Source organism: Choloepus didactylus, chromosome 4, assembly GCF_015220235.1.
Source record: "Choloepus didactylus isolate mChoDid1 chromosome 4, mChoDid1.pri, whole genome shotgun sequence".
Lineage (NCBI taxonomy): Eukaryota > Metazoa > Chordata > Mammalia > Pilosa > Megalonychidae > Choloepus > Choloepus didactylus.
In genome coordinates, this window is record NC_051310.1 from 112,626,375 (window position 1) to 112,645,339 (window position 18,965).

At 50.8% G+C, this 18,965-nt stretch overlaps 1 protein-coding gene across 2 annotated transcripts in view; it reads left to right on the forward strand.

Annotated features, from left to right (window-relative positions):
• The window catches only part of MEGF11 (multiple EGF like domains 11), a 356,197-nt gene that overhangs the window by 100,641 nt on the left and 236,591 nt on the right, over positions 1–18,965 (forward strand). For both annotated transcript variants that reach the window (XM_037833634.1, XM_037833633.1), the window contains exons 2-3: positions 10,772–10,877; positions 15,190–15,291. In XM_037833634.1, the coding sequence (XP_037689562.1) occupies positions 10,780–10,877; positions 15,190–15,291 (200 nt within the window). In that variant the 5' untranslated portion in view covers positions 10,772–10,779. The remainder of the gene's footprint in view (positions 1–10,771; positions 10,878–15,189; positions 15,292–18,965) is intronic.

An 18,965-nucleotide genomic window follows, 5' to 3' on the forward strand; every position in this document is an offset into this window, starting at 1 on the left:
CCTGGGGAGATGAGGGGCAGGTTCTCGTCCCAAGCTGTCAGTGGCTCCTTCCTTTGGGAAAGGATGTGGTGCAGAGGTTCTGGGAGGTGAGGGACCTTCTTGGCCATCTCAGAAACCAGGGGTCAGAGGGGCTATTTTCTCACAAACACATGGGGCTTTGGGGGTGGTCATCAGACACAGCCTAGGACAGCAGTGCAGCCAAGTTGGCCTCTGGTTCCAGTCTTGGAATCATCTCTGGCTTAGACTGTGAGTCAGCAGGGCTGTGACTCAATTGAAATCCCACCTTGACTCCCTTTCCATTCCTTCTGGCAGGCTTGTCCCACCCCAGGGAGGCCGTCCCCATCAGCCGGGACCCTAATACTCATCTCTCTGTGTGTCCCCCCTGTCAGGAGGATTTGGGCTGCATTCTCCCCAAGAGGACAGTGCTGAACCCAGGAATGACAGTATTTTACCCAGTGCTTTACCGTTTTCAGACCCTTCTCACAATCATTCTCTTTCCAGCTCCTCGCTCTGGGAGTCAGGTTATATCACAATTCCTACTTTGCAGACCGGGAATCTGGGACTCCCAGAGGTTACGTGACCCCCCCCCCCAAAGTCACATGGTCGGTTGCCCCTGGAGGTGTGGGGTGCGGGCTCAGGGACGTGAGCCTGCAGTGGGCAAAATCCCCTGGCCCGACCCAAACGGGCTGTAAGCCAGAATTCATGGGTGACATGGACAAAAGGCCACAATAAATTCATTTTAAAATCTGAATACCTGAATCATTTATTATACTGAATAGAGCTGACAAAATCGTACATTATCTGTCCATTTTTCTGCATCATAAGATTATCTTGCGTCTTCGAAATGGGATGATGTTTTTAATCATTGCATGGGCACAAAGTGTAATGGCAATTTCCAACCAGCTTGACGGCTTCAAGGGCTGCCTAGGAAGCTCTGTAAAGTGACCTGTGCCCCAGCAGGCTTGGGGCTCGGTCCCTCACTGAATCCCTGCTCTTTGAGAAAATGCACCCCCAGGAACAGTGGGGGAGAATCTGGGCTGGTGGAGTGTAAGCTGTGGAGGAGCTGGCCAAATGGCCCTCCCTCTTTTTATGTTTTCAAAATGAAGATGGCTTTATTGTGGATTTTTTCCTCGAATTTTTAATTGAGACTTGTGCTGGTTTGAATGTATTATGTCCCCCAGAACGCCATTATCTTTGATGTAATCTTGTGTGGGCAGACATATCAGTGTTGATTAGATTGTAATTCTTTGTTTTCATGGAGATGTGTCCCATCCAAGTGTAAGTGATGACTCTGATTGGATAATTTCCATGGAGGTGTGGCTCTGCCCATTCAGCATGGGCCTTGATTAGTTTACTGGAGCACTATATAAGCTCAGACAGAAGGAGTGAGCTTGCTACAGCTAAGAGCGACACTTCGAAGAATGCACAGGAGCTGAGAGAGTAGCTGCAGATGAGAGACAGTTTGAAGATGGCTGTTGAAAGCAGACTTTTGCTCCGGAGAAGCTAAGAGAGGAAAAACGCCCCAAGAGCAACTGAGAGTGACATTTTTGAGGAACTGCAGCCTAGAGAGGAACGTCCTGGGAGAAAGCCATTTTGAAACCAGAACTCTAGAGCAGACACCAGCCACGTGCCTTCCCAGCCAACAGAGGTTATCCGGACACCATTGGCCATCCTCCAGTGAAGGTACCCGATTGTTGATGACTTATCTTGGACACTTTATGGCCTTAAGACTATAACTTTGTAACCAAATAAACCCCTTTTATAAAAGCCAATCCATTTCTGGTATTTTGCTTAACGGCAGCATTAGCAAACTAAAACAAGACTTTTCATCATAGAAAATGTAAACATACAGACAAGTATAAAGAAGAAAGCAAATCACCTAAAATATCATCACTGAGATATACTTGTTAGTATTTTTAACATCCTTCTAAATATCCTTCTGTTCTTGCTTGCTTTCTCTCACCCATACAGTACACATATACACACGCAAGGAACATTTTAGGTAAACGTGATCATAACGTTCATGCTATTTTGTAATCTTTGTTTTTCACATAATACTACATCTGAGTCCATGTCAGTGAACTTTCATATATTATGTTAAAAATATTTGCTTTTCTGATGACAGAGATAATGTTCATTGTAAGAAACACCAATATAACAAAATGCGCAACTTAGAAAGTACAAGTCCCACATAAGGGTTCCCTCTCCCAGCTCTCAGGAAAGATGATCGTGATTAACCATTTCGAATGGTTGCAGAATATTTTGTTATATAGACATGGTAGAATTTATTTAACAAGGCCGCCACTGATGGATATTTAGGTTGGTTCCATGCTGAAACACACATTCTTGAACCTATCTTTCAAACTTGGTCAATTTTTAAGAAAATTTTTTAAAGTTTATTTGGGCAACAAACAATTTGTGAATAAGGTAGCACCACACTGTGGTAAGGACCGCCCAATTTTTTAAAATTAAATTGCAGAAGTAAAATGCTGAATTAAAGTATGTTTCGTAAACCATGCGGATGTGTACTACTGCACTGCTTTCCAGGGCACATGTCCACTAGCAGTTCACACAGGTGGTGCCTGGCTTCACAGTGTTGCAGTCTAGGTCTGGAAGGCTCCAGAAGGAAACCTGCAGAGACTTCCCTAGTCTGAGACCCTCCTGTTCAGCTCCTGATGTGTGATGGGGGCAGAGGCCTGTCCCGGTGTGGGCGCTGGGCTGGGATTCAGCACGAGATAACCCCCAGCTCGAGAGGCCGGCCTTCAGAGGGGTGCTGAGGACTGGACGGAGAGGTGGGCAGGGACTCAGGGCCCCGACTGTCTCTGTGATACAGATGCCTGCGTTTCCAGTACTGGGCCACAGTATGCAAGGCAGCACCTGCTTATCCCCTTAACTTTAACAATTAGCTGTCGTTTTCTGATTGTTCCTACTTTGTAAAAGAGGAAAATGAGGCTCAGAGCAGTTAAATGAGTTTTCCAGGAGCCACGACCAGAGTCCGATTCTTCTGCCTCCTCTGTTTTATCTCCTTGCTTCTGGGAGATGGACAAGGCTGAGCAGGAAGAGGGAAGGGAGGGAAGAACATGAGGGCAGGGAAGGGAGAAATCTGTCGCAGGTGGACTTGTAGCACTGGAAAGGCCCTTAAAAATGATGTATTCTGAACATCCCTGGGCACAAGAAGAGAATGAAGCCCAGAGTGGGAAAGCAATCTTTCTAGGGTCACACAGCAAATCAGTGATTTGGGGGACAGAGGGAAATAACGGGGTGGGTGGAAAGCTGAGCTGCCCCTGAACTGAACTCAGATCCCACTGGAGAGGGACGTGGGGCTGCCCTGAGCCCCTGACGGATGAAGCTGGGAGGTGAACAGAATTGCGAACCGGCCTCTCTCCCTACAGAGGAGACAGCCCTGTTGGAGAGTGGACTCAGAGGCCACTGAGATGGAGATGGGCCAAACTCAAAGTGTGGGGGACGTGCAGGGTGTTAAGCCTCGATCCCTGCAGAGGTCTCTGATTTCCCATCACACTTGCCCAAGGCTTCCTGCTGGGGAAAGATTTCGGGGCTTTGAATTAACCCACATCCTGGGTTCACTGCCCTTGCATGGCTGTTCCCACACACCCACCAGGAGAGGTTTGGGGGTTTGGGGGCAGGGCCCTGCCTTAGTTGTCTTTGTGTCCACAGTGACTGGCAAGTGTTCAATAAATGTTTGTTGAATGGATGGATGAAAGATGAGCTCTGTCTTGATAATTGTACCGTTAAGACTGATCCCGGGATCACTAAATAAATACAGCCAAGTCTAGATTTTCCAGCAGAGGAGTTTTCCATCAGTAGCTCTCCCAACCCCCCAACTCCTTTGAAATTCTAGAAGTCTGAATTAGAGTTGGGAGGGAACTAACATTTTACTGGATGCCTCCTTTGTGCCAGTCCCTGGGCCAACCTCTTTACCTGCTATCTCATTTAATTTCCTCACAGCTCTATGCAGTGGGTCTTACCTAATGTTATAGATATGAAACACTCAGGCCCAGAGAGGTAAGTGATTTTATCCAAGTTATGTAGCCAGTAAGGCTGAGTCAGGATTCATCCCAGGCCAGTCTCACTCCACCATTCCCATCCTGGAGCCCCGTGGCCGACTTGTCATGAGACCTTGGTGAGTCACGTGCTCTTTCAGGGGATGGTTTCCCCACCTGTGGGTCGAGGCATTGGACAGTTGAAGCTCTGGGTTTTGTCCTGCTGCCAGTTTTGATACCACGCCACCACGCGGCTTGCTCCCTAGCCCATTGTTCTCACCTCTCAGCTCATTGGGGGACGTGATATTCCAAGGATGGTACCAATTCCCTAGGACCCCATTCCTCAGTGCTCTCTTCCCATCCGGGCACTTGTGGGTTGCATCTTGAAGTCTGAGAAATGTTTTTTGGGGAGTGAGCAGAAATGGGGACTAATCCCTGTGGGACAGTGTGGCCCTGGATTTGTCTTTTGAGACTTCGGGCATGGGGGACTCCCACAGTTTTGAGAAGCCCACAGTCCCGCGTGTGGGTGGGAGAGGGAAGAAGGGCAGGCCTGGGGTGGGCCAGGTGGGGGGTCCGGGCGGGCTTTGGGGTTGACTAGGGCAGCTGAGTGGGCCCTGATTTGCAAAGAAATGGAAAGATGGAGATAATTGCCTTGTGAGAAATGGAACTGCATAAGAACACAGATAAGTTTATGCCCTTCATCTTCAGAGGGGCTGGAGGCTGGGGGTGCAGCTGCTGCTCGCTCAAGAATAGGGAGGGGCTGAAGGCCTGGAATGCAGAGGCTGAGCATGACAGGGAAGGGGGGATGGTGCTCCCTGTGCCACCCACCCTCTGTCTCGGGGATAGCCTGTGATTTCTCTCCGTGCCTGACTGATGTCATGGCCACTTGCTCTCTGCAGGCCTGGAGGGTGCAGGGGACAGGACAGTCTTCTGGCTCTGATTTATGGGCTCTGCAGGCCACTGATGTGCCATTCTCAGGATTTGTAGCCCGAGGCTTCCTGGGCAAGGAGAAAGCAGAATTTATCAGGGTAGGGGAGGCCAGACTCAGAGGAGGATGTTTAACATGTCATAGGAGTTGACTCCAATCCCCCCTGATTTATCCCAGTGGGGCAGGCACCTGGCAGGGCCTCCACGTTGGTCCTGGGAATTTCTGCGGTGCTCCTGCAGTCAGGGAATCACTCTTTTCGAGATTAAGATCTGTGGATTTATTTTTTGAAACTTTTTTTAAAGTACAGGGAGATTAGAAAGTATTCAACGTAAACCCAGCCTCTGGTGGGATTGCTGAAGGGCAGGGGTTTCATCAAGGCAAAGGAGGGAGCCTCTTAATTTTGAGGGCTGATCGCAGAGTCTCTTTTTATCTCACACTAATCAGACCTCTGGCAAGGCTGGTAAACAGAGAGGGGCTTGGGGACTGGGAGCCAGCTTGAGAGCGTGGTGGGGAAAGGTCTGCCAGACTGGATAGGATAACCTTGGCATTTGCCCCGTCAAGTGCAAACTTGGCTTTTGTGTTTTATTCAGAAAAAAGAGCGTGTGTGTGCGTGCACGCGTGCGTATCTTCTATAAATAGAAGATAGCAATCTCTCTCTCTGCACCCACGTGCTGGGAGGAATGTGAGGCATTTGCTTTATAAGTCCCAGCTTGGATTTTGCTTCTGCTGCGTCCTGAGCCTGAAAGCGTCTTTTCATTCGGCGCTTGGAACACCAGCAAGTCTCCAGTTGCAGCTTGAGCTATTGACTGGGCTTCAGTGCCCTCCTTGTGCTGCTTCCTGGGACAGACGTACCTTGGTGCTGAAAGGTGACCCAGACAGGGGTTTTTGAATCGCTTTCAGGATGTCACGGGTGCTTGCTGTATCTGACACCAGCAGATGGGTATCTCTGCAGTGCACTGTTAACCCAGCACAGAATGCCCTGTGCCGTGCAACCTGCTGTCTGGACGGGTATTTGGTGACCTCCGTCAGGCCAGACATGAGCGTGTGGCTGCTCCTGAGGCTTGGGATGGAGGAGGAGGTCGACTGTAGTGTCAACAACCAGTCGACACTAATGTATCGAGTCCCCACTATGTGCAGGCAATGATCTGGGTGCTGGGGAGTGAACAAAGTAGACTGGAGCCCCCAGGCCACATGAAGTGTTTGTTCTAGGGGCGAGGGATGGAGGAAGGGCAACCATGTGGGCGTTCCAAAGTCCAGAGGGAAGAGCTGAGGCCACATCTAGGTGGTTCATCTAGGAGAGGAGCAATTTCCAATGTTAGTGATACCTGTTCAGCAATGCAGGACAGGGATGACAAATGCACATCACCTGTGCTGTCCCTTTCCCATCCAAAGCCCATGGCAGGCATTCCTAGACAATCAGGGCATGCTTTCCACTGAACCCCAATTTCTCAGCATAGCGTTCTAAGCAGCAACTACCAATTGATCCCCAGGTCGTATGAGTGGAAACCTCCCAGGGCCCACAAAATAGTGTCTGGCCACTGCCACCACTGCTGCCAAGGCAAATTTGTCAAGAAGGAGGGGCTCACTGGAAGAGACTGGATGGACAGAGGGTAGGTTCCAGGTACACAGACCAGGCTCAGTGTCCAAGATTTAGACACAGTCAGGAGGACTAGGCAGGTGGTGGAAGCGAAGCAGGTGGGGGAGGATTTCGCACAGATGGACCGTGAGGTCATAACAACTGATCCCGGGGCAGAGGCCATCTGTCTGTCTGTCTGCCCTCTGCCCCAGTTCTATGCGTGTTGGCTAATGTGAGCAGCTGGTGTCTGGCCAGGTTTGTGCTGCCACCAGGGAGAGGGGCTGGCCTCTACAGGTGCGGGCGCTGGCAGGGCCCCAGGCAGAAGGCAGGGGCCTCCGGGATGCCACTGTGACGAAGGTCTGCTCAGCCTGCAGGGCTGACCAGGGCCAGAAGAGAAGCCCAGGCTAGGAGGAGGGGTCTGTTTCTAGGGCGTCATCGTCTTTTGAGGTGCCCAGTGACTGATTCTCTTTAACTCCACATGCCCAGCACAGAATAAGCCCTCAAGTATTAGACTAAACAAATGAGTAAAACCTCTTAGGACCTAGACTGACACGGATCAGGCATCCTTCAGACGTGACCGTGATGGAAGGGAGCAGTTTCCCAAACGGGTACCCTGAGGAACTCTGCTCTAGAGCCATGTCACCAAAAAGTATTCCATGGGGGAATAAGTTTGGGAAACATTGAATGAAATAAAGTATAACAGGTCTCTTTACTTGGGATCCTGTCAGAGCCTAAGGTATGCTCAGATGTACTGAATATTCCCGATAAGGACACAGCACGCAGCATTCTCTGAACTTGTTTGCACATGGAACCTTTTGTTTGAAAGATTTCTAACAATATCTCATGGATCAGTTTTGGAAAATGCCTTCCATAGTTTCCCACAAGGCCCACGACTGCTCTGCCATGGATTGCTCTGCCGCCTCATCTCTCTAACACACCTGCATGGTCCTGCCTCTGTGCTTTGGCTTATGCTGTGCCTGCCCCTGAGATGCCCTTCTTTGCCCTCCTCCTTTCCATATTCCCTCCATCCGAAGTCCCATCCACTCCACAGAGTCTTCTGCAGGTCCCCCAGTTGGGCTTAATCACTTGGTGCCTTGAGTCTCCTCAAATAGACTGGGGCTGATGGTGTGTTATTTCTTGGGGTCCCTCACTGCACCTCCCAGGGCAGGGAAGATGGGCTCTCCTGGGGTGCTCGGTTGATTGGTTTTGGCCATGACAGGTGCAAGAACTGATTACACTGAGCCAGCACATGTGAGAAGCTTGCCTCCTGGCCACCTTCTCTCCCTTTCCATCCCCCTGCCCAGTCCATCAGTTTTAAGTATACCCATACCCCCAGTCAAGGAAATACAATTTCTTTGCTTTGAGAACTTCACTTGTCTTCCTCTGCCCCTTAATATGCAGGGAGCATGGACAAGAGGGAAGGGGACCAGCTGATCTATTTACATGTTTTCTTTCCCTGAAGTGAAACCTGGGGCATTTTCTCATTTACTTATTAATGCCCTAAATCAGACGGTGCCCTATGCGTTAACCTCTGCCACTCCAAATGGAGTCGGCTAATAACCACTGTGGGGGATTGATTTTTCCTCAGTCATCTCATGAGCATATGTCTTTGGGATCAGTCGTCCTCTGAGAGCCCAGGAAGTCCCATTCAAGTTAACGAGATGAGTGCTTTGTCAGAAAGCACTTCCTGAGAGGGCAGTCTGGGATCAACCCCACATCAGAAAGATGATAGGAACACGCCCCAGAAGGCGTCAGGGCAAGATGGGTGGAGCAGGCCATGAGCTACAAGAGTGTGAAGTGCTTGGCTCAGTCAGTGTCAACATGCTTTGCCAAAATCTGTGTGTGGGTGTGTGTGGGGTGGGTGGGGAGGGGGCAACAGGGCCTGAGACCCGAGCTGGACCTTGAGTGCATGAGATTTGGGTACACAGAGCCAGAGGAAAAGGACATTCTTGCAGGCAGTGGGCACAAGTCTCAGAGGTGAGAATAGCAGGCGAAAAGTTCAGGGGAGGGAGGGTGGGTGATAAGCTTGCACCTTTTAGAGCAGGCCAGGTTCATAGAAAAAATCTGAGGGCCGAGTGGATCCATGAGGAGTCATCTCTTCCACCCTGAGGCTGGACACTCTCTGTCCCCTACCACACAGCGACTGACAAGGGCACGGCCTGCCTTGGACGGGGAACTCCCTGATCACTGGTGACTGGGCTGCTCCAGGTGTGTGGATCTTGGGGCAGCCACCCGTTGTACAACCCTTATTGCCATCACGCTCTTGGAGAGAGGGGCATGTGGCACCAGGGTCTTGGATCGTCAACCTGATGTCACCCTGGCTGGCTGCACACTCGTGGCTCCCCAGCCTTCTCTACTTCCTGTGTGCCCACCCAAATACCCATCACCCCCTCTGTTCCCTGGTTTCTGTGTATTTCATTGTCAGTGGGAGGCAGGTAAACTGCCTGGTCCAGACCTGACTCAGAGAAGAAGGTTTTCATGAGGATTTTAAAAGCTGTCCCCCACGATGGCAGTGATCTAAGTTACCTCCCTCCCCCCGCCTCTCCCAACACCATGGATTGAAAAGGGCCAGAGGAACAATTTCGGCTCTTCTCATGTCCAGTGGCCTCATCGTTTGATATTCTAAGCTTTGTAAGTTTGAAGGTGCTGTAAGGGGTCCTCTTGGGAGAATACTGGGGAAAACGGGAACAGTCAAAGGAGTGAGTCGGGGCCAAGAGAGAACCAGGGCAAGGCCCTCTCTGCAGTCCCAGTGAATTCCAGAGCCCTGGGTCCATTTGTTATTTCTCTATCCCTTACCTCATCAGCCCAATCTCCACCCAGAAGCAGATGCCCCTTTTACTTTTGACTGTCCCCCCAAATCTCTGGGCAAACTCTTTGTCTCCCCTCTCTGGGGAGAATGGGTTGAAATGATCGCTGAGCTCTTCTGCAGCCCAAGTGTATGGCTTTCGGTTTGTGCAGGGCCCTCCATTGTGGTACCGATTGGGTCTCTGGGGACTGGGGATGGGGCGGGTGGGGTGGGTGATATACGAGCGGCTGTGGTTTGCGTATGCCTGGACTCTGCAAATTGTGCAGAAACACCAGAATCACTCTTCTGTTCCTAACCAATTTCCAGAATGCATTTAGCCAGATTAGTTCTAGATCTCAAATAGAGGAAAAAACCTCATTAGTCATTAATTTGGACCCCCACAGTCATACAGAATTTGTGACAATTTGTTTATCTTTGGAGGAGGTGCCAGGAAAGAGTTTAATAAGGAAATTATTGGGGGTGGGGACCTTTCACGAAGAAAGGAGCTCCATTTAACTTCCCTCTGGGTACAAACGGGGGTATGTGCAAATACATGCCATTCTTCTTTGCTTCCCTAAATAGGGCAAGTGCTTCCTCATCTGTAAACTCAGGGCAAATAGACTAGATCCCCAGCCATTTCAAGCCTGGGGACCCCTTTGCAATGTCAAAATATTTTATATACTACCCCCACCCCCAGCTATTAGAAGTTGCCTTTTTTAGTATCATGGATTGAGAAGAAGAGCTACTCTGGATGCAGTAAAGTTTTAAAATAAACCACGATAGCATCTATGCACACATGAATAAGGACTGTCTTTCTGAGTCACAGTGTTCATTCAAACGATGATGCTCATGATTCATTTGAATTTCCAGTCCCCCACCCGAGGTGGTTCTGGGGATCCCTATGCCCCCCAAGGCTGGTGGCCCACCCGGTGGGAGCCCTTGGACTGGAAGTTCTCGAAGGCTGGGGTCCTGGAGTGCCAAGACAGGAAGGAGCGCCTGGGGCCATTTCAGCTACACTGCCCCTCTGCGGGGAGCCTGATCCTCACTTTAGAGAACCCGAGGGGTTGGCCGTCCATGTAGCTCCTTCACACCTGCCACAGGCTGTAATTTCCGGGACTGGGATCAAACTCTGCAAGCTGCTACCTTAAGCTTTTCACCCGTGGTGGGGATGACGTGCAGTGCCCTGCCTCACTCTCAGTGTCAGTGACTGATTTCAGAACTTTAGGATCCCCTGGCCCAGAATGTCAACTTTCCCCTGACTCAGGCTTCCTGCTGTGCTCTGACTCAGAGTCGGTGAATTGTTGCCGTGTTAGTCAAAGTTTGCAAGTGTAAAATCTCAGATGCTCACTACGCGATGGTGGTGGGAGACTCAGTCTGCTTAGCGAGACTGTTCTGCTGCCTCCTGAGGAGTCTCAGCGCTCATCAGATGCCTGGGAAAGCGACCTGAGTGATGACACTGCCTCCTTTGTTCTCCCACCCAGGGCCCGGGATGGCGCTCCCGACGACGGCAGTGCTTGTTTTCTTCTTCCTGCACCCCACCCTCTCCCTGAACCCTGAGGACCCCAACGTGTGCAGTCACTGGGAGAGGTAAGATGCGGGTCACAGTCGGCCGGGGCTCCCCATGGGCCTCGCCTGGGCTTGGCACTCACCGCTGGGGCACGACTGTCCATGAGGGGCCTGCGGTCCGGTTGGGGGGACGGTGCTTAAGCTGAAGGACAGGCCCAAATGGTGTGGGTGCTGTCCGAGACCCTGCCCCGGAGGTCAGGGTGGAGGGGGTAGGGTAGACGGTCCAGTAGTTGACAATGTGCTGTCACGCCCCTCCCTGCACTGGCATTTCCCTGCCATTTTACAGACCAGAAAACAGAGGTCCAGAGGGGCTCCACGGCTTGTCCACAGCCAGAGCAGGCCAGGCGGGTGCAGGGAGAGGAGGGGGTGGGTGGCCTCTGATCCCAGACGTGCTGGTCTGGGATCCCAGGATGCCTTTGCAGCTTGGATGTGTGGGGCCGCCAGCAGCCCGCCCTGAGGGGGGTGGGTGAGTGGCCCAGCTGCTCCCAATCTGGTGGTGGTGGTGTGGGAGCTGTCCCAAGGAGTGCAGCAGAGGGGGCAGGGCGGAAGAGCCTTCTGGCTGCAGCACTAAGTCCTGGGGCCCTGGCCCAGTCCTGCAGTCATCCTGACTTTGAAGCCCAAGGTTAAAGTATTGATTTTGGTGAGCAGGGAGACAGTGACCAGAGACCCAATCAGGAAAAACCGAATTAAACCCTGGAATTGATTGGCTGTGCTGACCAAGACGACTCTGCCACTTAGATGTTAATAAATCAAATGAATAAAATTAAGATGAAGGCCCGATGTGGGGAGCAGATGGCAGAGGAGGAAAGGAGAGGCAGGCTGCCCAGGCTTCACGCCCAGTGTACCCTGCAAGGGTCAAAGTCCAGCCCTGTGGCAGGGAAAGGCACCTCATCCGAGCAGGACTGGGTCCGGTTTGCCTGGACACTTGTGGGCCAGGAGGGAGTTGCTGAGTGGTGGCTGGGGAGGCCGAGGGACGGTGCCCACTCTGGGCTTGATCTCCAGTGATCTTGACTAAAGTCAAGGCTGGGGCAGAAGGCAATGCTGCCATGTGCCCCTTTACAGTGACGTGGGAAGAACACAAGATGTGTGGGGAGAAAACCTTGGCTCATTCCAGTCTGGATTTTTCCACCTGCTAGCGGTACGACCTTGGGGGATTCTCTGAGCCACTCTGAGCCTACTTCCCACCTCTCCAAAGTGGGTAGAATGATGACGTTTGCTCTCAGGCTTGTTGGAGGACCACGGGCAACAATTTCATGAAAGTGCTTTGAGGACCATAAAGCTCGATTATTGTCTTCTGTTGTTGACAACTCTGGCTTTGCAGGAACCAGCTCTCACAGACTTCAGTGCACATCAGACACACTAGAGGGTGCTTACCAACACTGGGGTCTCCTGTGTCCAGTCCCCCGAGACTCTGCTTCAGTAGGTCTGGGTAGAGCCTAGGAATCTGTGTTTTCAAAAGCTTTCCCTGCGATTCTGAGGTTACTCAGGCCCCTTTCCCCTTCTGGTTTTGGTGAGTTTAGATCTTTATTTCCCAGTGGGTCAGAGGAGCATGGTTACTCGTTTTGGTTAGCAAACCCCTCTCCTCCTTCTGACCAGTTGCTCCTGCTGTGGTGTGTGCATTACCCCAGCCCTGGAAGACCTCCTTCCCCTCTGCTCACAGCTGCCCTCCCCAGCAGCTCTTCCAGAAAGCCTTTCCTGATTGTAAGGACCACCCTGACTTCCCTCTTCCCTGAATCCCATTGGCACCGGTGGATCATTTCAAGCCCAAATTAAACTCTCTAATTTTCTTAACCTGCCCCACATGAATAAATTTGGAATGTGAATTATTCTGAGCCAAGTCTGAAGCCAGCCGGCATTTCATGTCCATTAGGCTATCCAAGGTCACAGCTTGGAGGGCAGGACAGGGAGGGAGCCGAACAGCTCACATGAGGTCTGGTGACCCTCAGGGTTTCTCCAGCCCCCAGAGAGGAGGCCCTGGAGGCGATGCCTGTTGATACTAGGGCACCTCCTTTTCCAGCTCACCAAGAGCAGACTTTCTGGCTGAGCTCCGTTGCATGTTACATGTGGATGGATCCAGTCTGTGTGGCATTACAGAAAAGCAGCCTGGGCTCCAGGGACCTCTTATGGAGAATTTCCCAGCTGGACTAAGTGCTTCTGACGGGCTCCTTGTTAATTATGCCCCTCTACCATAAAACCTAGAGTAAAGACCTCCCCTGGCTAGTAAAGCCCAGCTCTTTGAAATTCATCTGGCCCCTCATTAGCATGTTGGCAAATGACCAACTTTAAACCACCCAGCCATGAAACCAGGGACACGCACTTCAGGTCGGAGACTTGGAGCTGGTACAAGGACTCGTTGCCAGATTTGCTGTGTCCAGGGCACCCCTGCAGAGCTGGGTGTATCCTGTGTGACACACCCCCCCAGCCCCGTCTGTTGGGCTTTGCCTTTCCTCTGAGCATCCCCTCTCCCCATCAGTGTGGGAAAGGGTGCCCAGACCCCTGAGTCCTTAACGAGGGTGGGAGTGGGGGTTTCTGTTCGGAGGCAGGTCTTGCTCTCTCTCCCCCCAACCATGGCTGGGGAGAAAACAGTCCTTGGTGCCTGGCATGGGAGGTGAGATCAGTGCCCATGATTTACTAATGATGGCCAACATCTATTAAGCACTTACTGTGTACCCAGCATTGTGTTGAGCATTTTGCGTATGTTATCTCGCTTTATCTTGCCTCCACCCCTGAGAGGTAGACACTGTTGTTGCCTTCCTTTAGTCCTCACCATAACTGCATGAAGTCCTTGGTAATATTTCTCACAGCTTCACAGGGAAGGAAACAGGCTTAGAGGAGTTGGTGACATGTCTAAGGACTAAGGACGTGTTGCTAGCAAGCAGCAGGGTTCAAACCTGACCCCACGTGTTTGGACTCCAGATGTGTAGGTGTGTAGGCATGTTGGGGCCTAGGGTCATGGAATTTCAGAGTCGGAAAGCAGGGGGTAGGTGTCGAGGTGCCTCAGTTTCCCCAGGCCTGGAGATAAACCGGGGATTTGGGCCAGTCTGCATACATGTGTGTGGCTGTGGGTGCTCATTGAGGGTTGTCTCCCAATAGCCCTCCTTACGTCCTCAGTGCTTCAAAGAAATAGAATTTCCCGCCACCCGGGGTCCCTGGGCATAGCTGACGGCTCCTGGCCTCCTTGATTCTAGACCTTTGACCTTTCAGGCACAGAGAGGCTGCGATGGACCCACCTGGGTTGCTGGGCTGCTCGGCCCCCTTGCAAGTAAACCAGCAGAGTTTCCTCAGGCGAAACAGACGGGCTTTTATAGCCTGGACCTGGCCATCTGGCTCAGGCCAGTGAGCCTTCCGGGGAAAACACTGAATAAATCAACCTTCATAAAAATTAATTCCTGAAATCTCAGCTGAGGTCTTCTCTCCAGCCTGCACAGGAAATACGCATCCTTGCTTTAGCATCCTGGCTCCGAATGCCGCCCTGCGAGGGGCGGGCAGCTAAAAAGGTTTATTTTGGTTAAGCTGAGATTTGCTTCCCTGTGGCTTCCACCCATTGCTTCAGGTTTGCAGCTAACAGGCAGGGTAACAAGGAAGTTATTTCAGGAGGTCTAGGGGCATGTCCTCGAGGTACCCCCAAGAATTACCAGAGGCAGAACAAAGTAGAAGGTAACGGGGTGATCTTGCGGAACTCACTTATCCTCTCTGATTGATGCTCAGTTTCCCCATCTGTGAAATGAGGATAACGATTTTTACCTACCTTACAAGAATGTGTGAGGATTAAAAGGGATGGTATTTGTAAAGCACTTAACACAGGACACTCAATCAATATTAGCATTTACTGGTACCAGCTGTGTGACCTGGCAAGCCCCCTCTCTCTGAGCTGTAGTTTCTTCCCCTATAAAATGGGACCCCCTAATTCATAGAGTTGCTCCAAGAATCAACTTCTGTGCACGTGTTTTGAGAACCGTAAAGATCTGAACAAGCATCAAGTATTTTTAAAGTTGTTGGCTCTGCCTTCCAGAGCCACGAAGAATAAATCTACGCCCTCCTTTATTTGTTCTCCATTACACGAACACATGAAATAGAGTTTCAGAAAATGAGCTCGATCAAAGGGCAGTAAGGGGCATGCTCTAGATCCAGCCTGTGGCGAGGGAGGCTGGGTGCCCTGTTTGCCCCCACTCTGAGGGCAGGAGGAGGATAGTAGGGGAGTTTGGAGCCCGCCCTAAACACTTGGCTGTGGGGCCAGGACTCAGGGTGCAGACCCAGCTCCCCCAGGGAGGGTGAATTTCAGCTAAGTCTCCGCAGTGCTGACCATGCCCTTTGACCTCTGTCTTATTCTCAGCTATGCCGTGACTGTCCAGGAATCGTACGCACACCCCTTCGACCAGATCTACTACACGCGCTGCACAGACATTCTCAACTGGTTCAAGTGCACCAGGCACCGGTGAGTACCTCCCTCTGATGACAGCTGTCAGGGCTGCAGCTGGCCCACGCAGAGCCTCTGTGCAAGTTAGAAAGAGGCCCCTGTAGCAGATGTTGCTGGTCCACCTCCCCTATCCTCTTGGAACTCTCACCCTGAGCACCTGTGGTGCAGTGCTGAGGACTTTTTTTCTTGGCCAGAGGAGAGTGGGGGCAGGCAGGCCAGAGTGCTGGGAGAGCTAACACCCTCAGAGGCATCCTCAACCATTGCCAGATGGGGAGTTGGTGGGTAAATACCCCAGCTTCCTCACCTTTAGGGTCAAGAGGACAACTTTGAGGTATGTTCTACATCATTTCCCAGCAGTCCCCAGTGAGATGGAGCCCCCATTTCCCATAATAGTGACCTCTAGGTAACACACCCTGGATTGGCTGCCTTTACTTCCCTTTCTCACTTTTCCACTCCCCTACCAGTGTTTCCTGGGATCAGCTCCAAAATAACCTGCTTGTCCTCGAATCCTTATCTCCGCCTCTGCTTCAGGGGAAGATCCAACGTAAGACGGAGTTCTGGTTTGCTAATGCTGCCTTTTCGCAAAACACCAGAAATGGATCAGCTTTCATAAAGGGGTTTTATTTGGTTACAATTACAGTCTTAAGGCCATAATGTGTCCCAGGTAACACACCAACAGTCAGGTTCCTTCCCTGGAGGATGGCCAATGGCATCCGGAAAACCTCTGTTAGGTGGGAAGGCACGTGGCTGGCGTCTGCTTGCTCCCAGGTTGCATTTCAAAATGGTGTTCTCCAAAACGTTTGCATCAGCTTCCAACAGCCGTCTGCAAAATGTCTGTCTCAGCACTGTGTGTTCTCCAAAGTGTTCCTCTTGGCTGTAGCAAACTTGCTCCTTCTGTCTGAGCTTTTATAGGGCTCCAGCAAACTAATCAAGGCCCAAGCTGAATGGGCGGGGCCAGGCCTCCATGGAAATTATCCAGCCAGAGTTATCACCCACAGTTGGGTGGGTTGCAGCTCCATGGAAACACTCAATCAAAGAATTACAATCTAATCAACACTAATACACCTGCCCACAGAAGATTGCATCAAAGATAATGGTGTTTGGGGGGACATAATACTTTCAAAATGGCACAGATGGCCCCCTCTTAGAGCAGATGCAGCCCCCTGCCAGCACATCCAGCTTAGAGAGCAGAGCACAGGCTAGATTTCTTCAACTTATCAGCACCTTGGCCATGCTGTCCTTGGGCAGTGCTCAACATGAACAACTGCACTTGATAATCCTTGACTTGTTGTCCACAGCCCTCCTGCAAACCATTGACACTCATGTCACCAGGGGAGAGAGGAAGAAGTAGGAAGAGAGGATATGTTTTGCAAATCACTTTATGTGGGGGTTCTCAAAGTACTCATCAAATACATATGATAATCCTTGCCCTACCTACCTCACAGGGTCCAGTGAGGTCAAGGATGTGAAAACACTTTGGGAAGTACAGGGGAAAGTGGAGAAAAGAGTGAAGTATTAGACCTGTGAGGTGGCATTATTATTTGAGGGGTGAAAAACTAGCAGATAAAAGATAATTAAGGGAATAGGAAGAGGCCACTTAGTGGGCCCATTTCCTAATTGCTGAACATCTAGGATTCAGCATTTCTCTTTTGCTTCTCCTGATGTACCAGTCCCTGCTGGGATTTATGCAAGGATCATGGTGGTCAACGTGGATGGAGTGACTTTTCTCTTTGCTGAGAAGCCAATGTACTGGTTTTCTTTAAGGTTTTGCTAATAACTTGCTGTGAGACATTGAGCATAGCTATAATTGTTGCTTTAACATTTTTGTATGCTAATTATCTCAGGGTGGGTCTTCATTGATTGCCTTTTCTCTGGAGTATAGGCAACATTTTGTGGTTTCTTCATGTCTAGTAATTTCAGATTGTATCTTGGGCATTATGAATGATACATTGGAGAGACTGAATTCTATTACATTCCTCTAGAGAGTATTGATTTTTGTTGTTGTTGTTGTCTGTTTGTTAGTCAAGCCAGTTAGACTGACTGAATTCAAATTCAAAACTTTGAAAGTTTAGAACTTTTAGCCTTAGCTGGGCTGCTCTGGTTCTGTCCCGCACCTGCATAATTCCAGGGCTAGAAGGTTGGGCAGAGATTTTACAAAGAATTTGGGGTTCCTTCTCTGTGCCTCTCTCCTTTCTGGGATTTCCCTCTTCACTTTCTAGCCACAGGGTTTCTCCTGTGGTTCTTCAAACCAGTAAGGCTCCAAGTTTTCTATGCAAATTTTAGCCACCCAGAGTAGTGTTGGGTAGGGCCTGTGCTCAAGCGAAGCTTGCCTACTTCTGTTCCTTTCTTCCAAGCTTCCACTCTCTCCAGTATCTGCTTTCTTTTGTTATCTCCCTAGTGAGAAGATAGTTCTTCAAGTAGTTTTTTATATTTTCCCCAGATGGTATAGTTGTTTGCAGGAGGGTTGCTCACCAGGAGCTACTCAGCCATTATTGCACCCCCTTCCTCTAGACCCTGACTGTGTAACAAGGAGGTGGGAACCAATGCTGCCTTCCAACTCCCCCAGTTTGTTATTTTTATCAGAGTTAGTTCCTGTGGCCCTGGTGAAAGGCAGAAGCACAGATGGGAGTCAGTCCCTTCTCTGGGACCCATTAAGCCCTGTCCCAGGGCCTAGCTTGGCCCACAGTGTGGCTCTGTTGAGTGCTTGGAGGATGGGGCTGCCATCCCTCACCACTGGGGTTGGGTGAGTGAGTGGCTGCTTAAGAAAACAGGCTGCATTCCTGGAACATGAATTATCTTGCTAAATTACTGAGTCGCCTTGCAGCTTTCCTGATGACCCGTAGTGTGCACTCTGACAGCTGCACCATCAGTCTGCTTCGGCGTGGAATGGCTTGTTCTAACTCAGCATCCTTCCGAGAGCAGCTTGAGCTTCTGGCCCCCACCCTCTCCTGCTTCCCACATTAGCTTCAGGAGCAAACAAGGATGGGAGGGCCAGAAGCAGTGGGTGACACTTCTCTGCTGAGGGGATGTGGTGTTGCTGAGACCACCTCCCCGTGGGGAGGACTTGGGGGTCATTCTGTTTGGTGGAGGGAAACAGACTAGATGACCTCTGAGCCAACTCTGAGTCATTCTTTATCTGAGACGCTCACGTAACTCCCGAGACTGCCGGGAGCTGCCCGCCTGCGCCAAAGAAGTATCTTCACTTTGAGGCCAGCTTACCTTCCATTATGGGCTCTTGACAAAGTAGAATGACCTTAGCTTACGACATTCCCAAATATCACCGATCTCCCCGGAGTCACACACTGTCATTTGTCATAAAGCGAGGGCTGTAAAGACGGAGAGGGCTGGCCCTGTCTGTGCTACAGGACTCCCTTCCCAAGCTGGCCTGACCCTCCATGGGAAGCTGTGGGCATCTCCAGTGACCAGACCCCACTGCCTGCTCCAAGTAGGGGTCCACAGGATAGGCTCCCCTTGGGTGCTGATGGGGAAGTAGAAAGAGCTCTGGCATCAAGATTCAAGGACTTGGGTTGATTCCTGATTGCACCCCATGGTCTTGGACAAGTTGCTCCATCATTCTGGGCCTCAGTTCCCTCCTGCAAAATGAGAGGATTGAATTAAATGGTCCCTAACAGTCTCCTCCGCTCTGATTCTATGTGTGAGGAAGAGGAGGCACAACACCTCATTTTGACTCC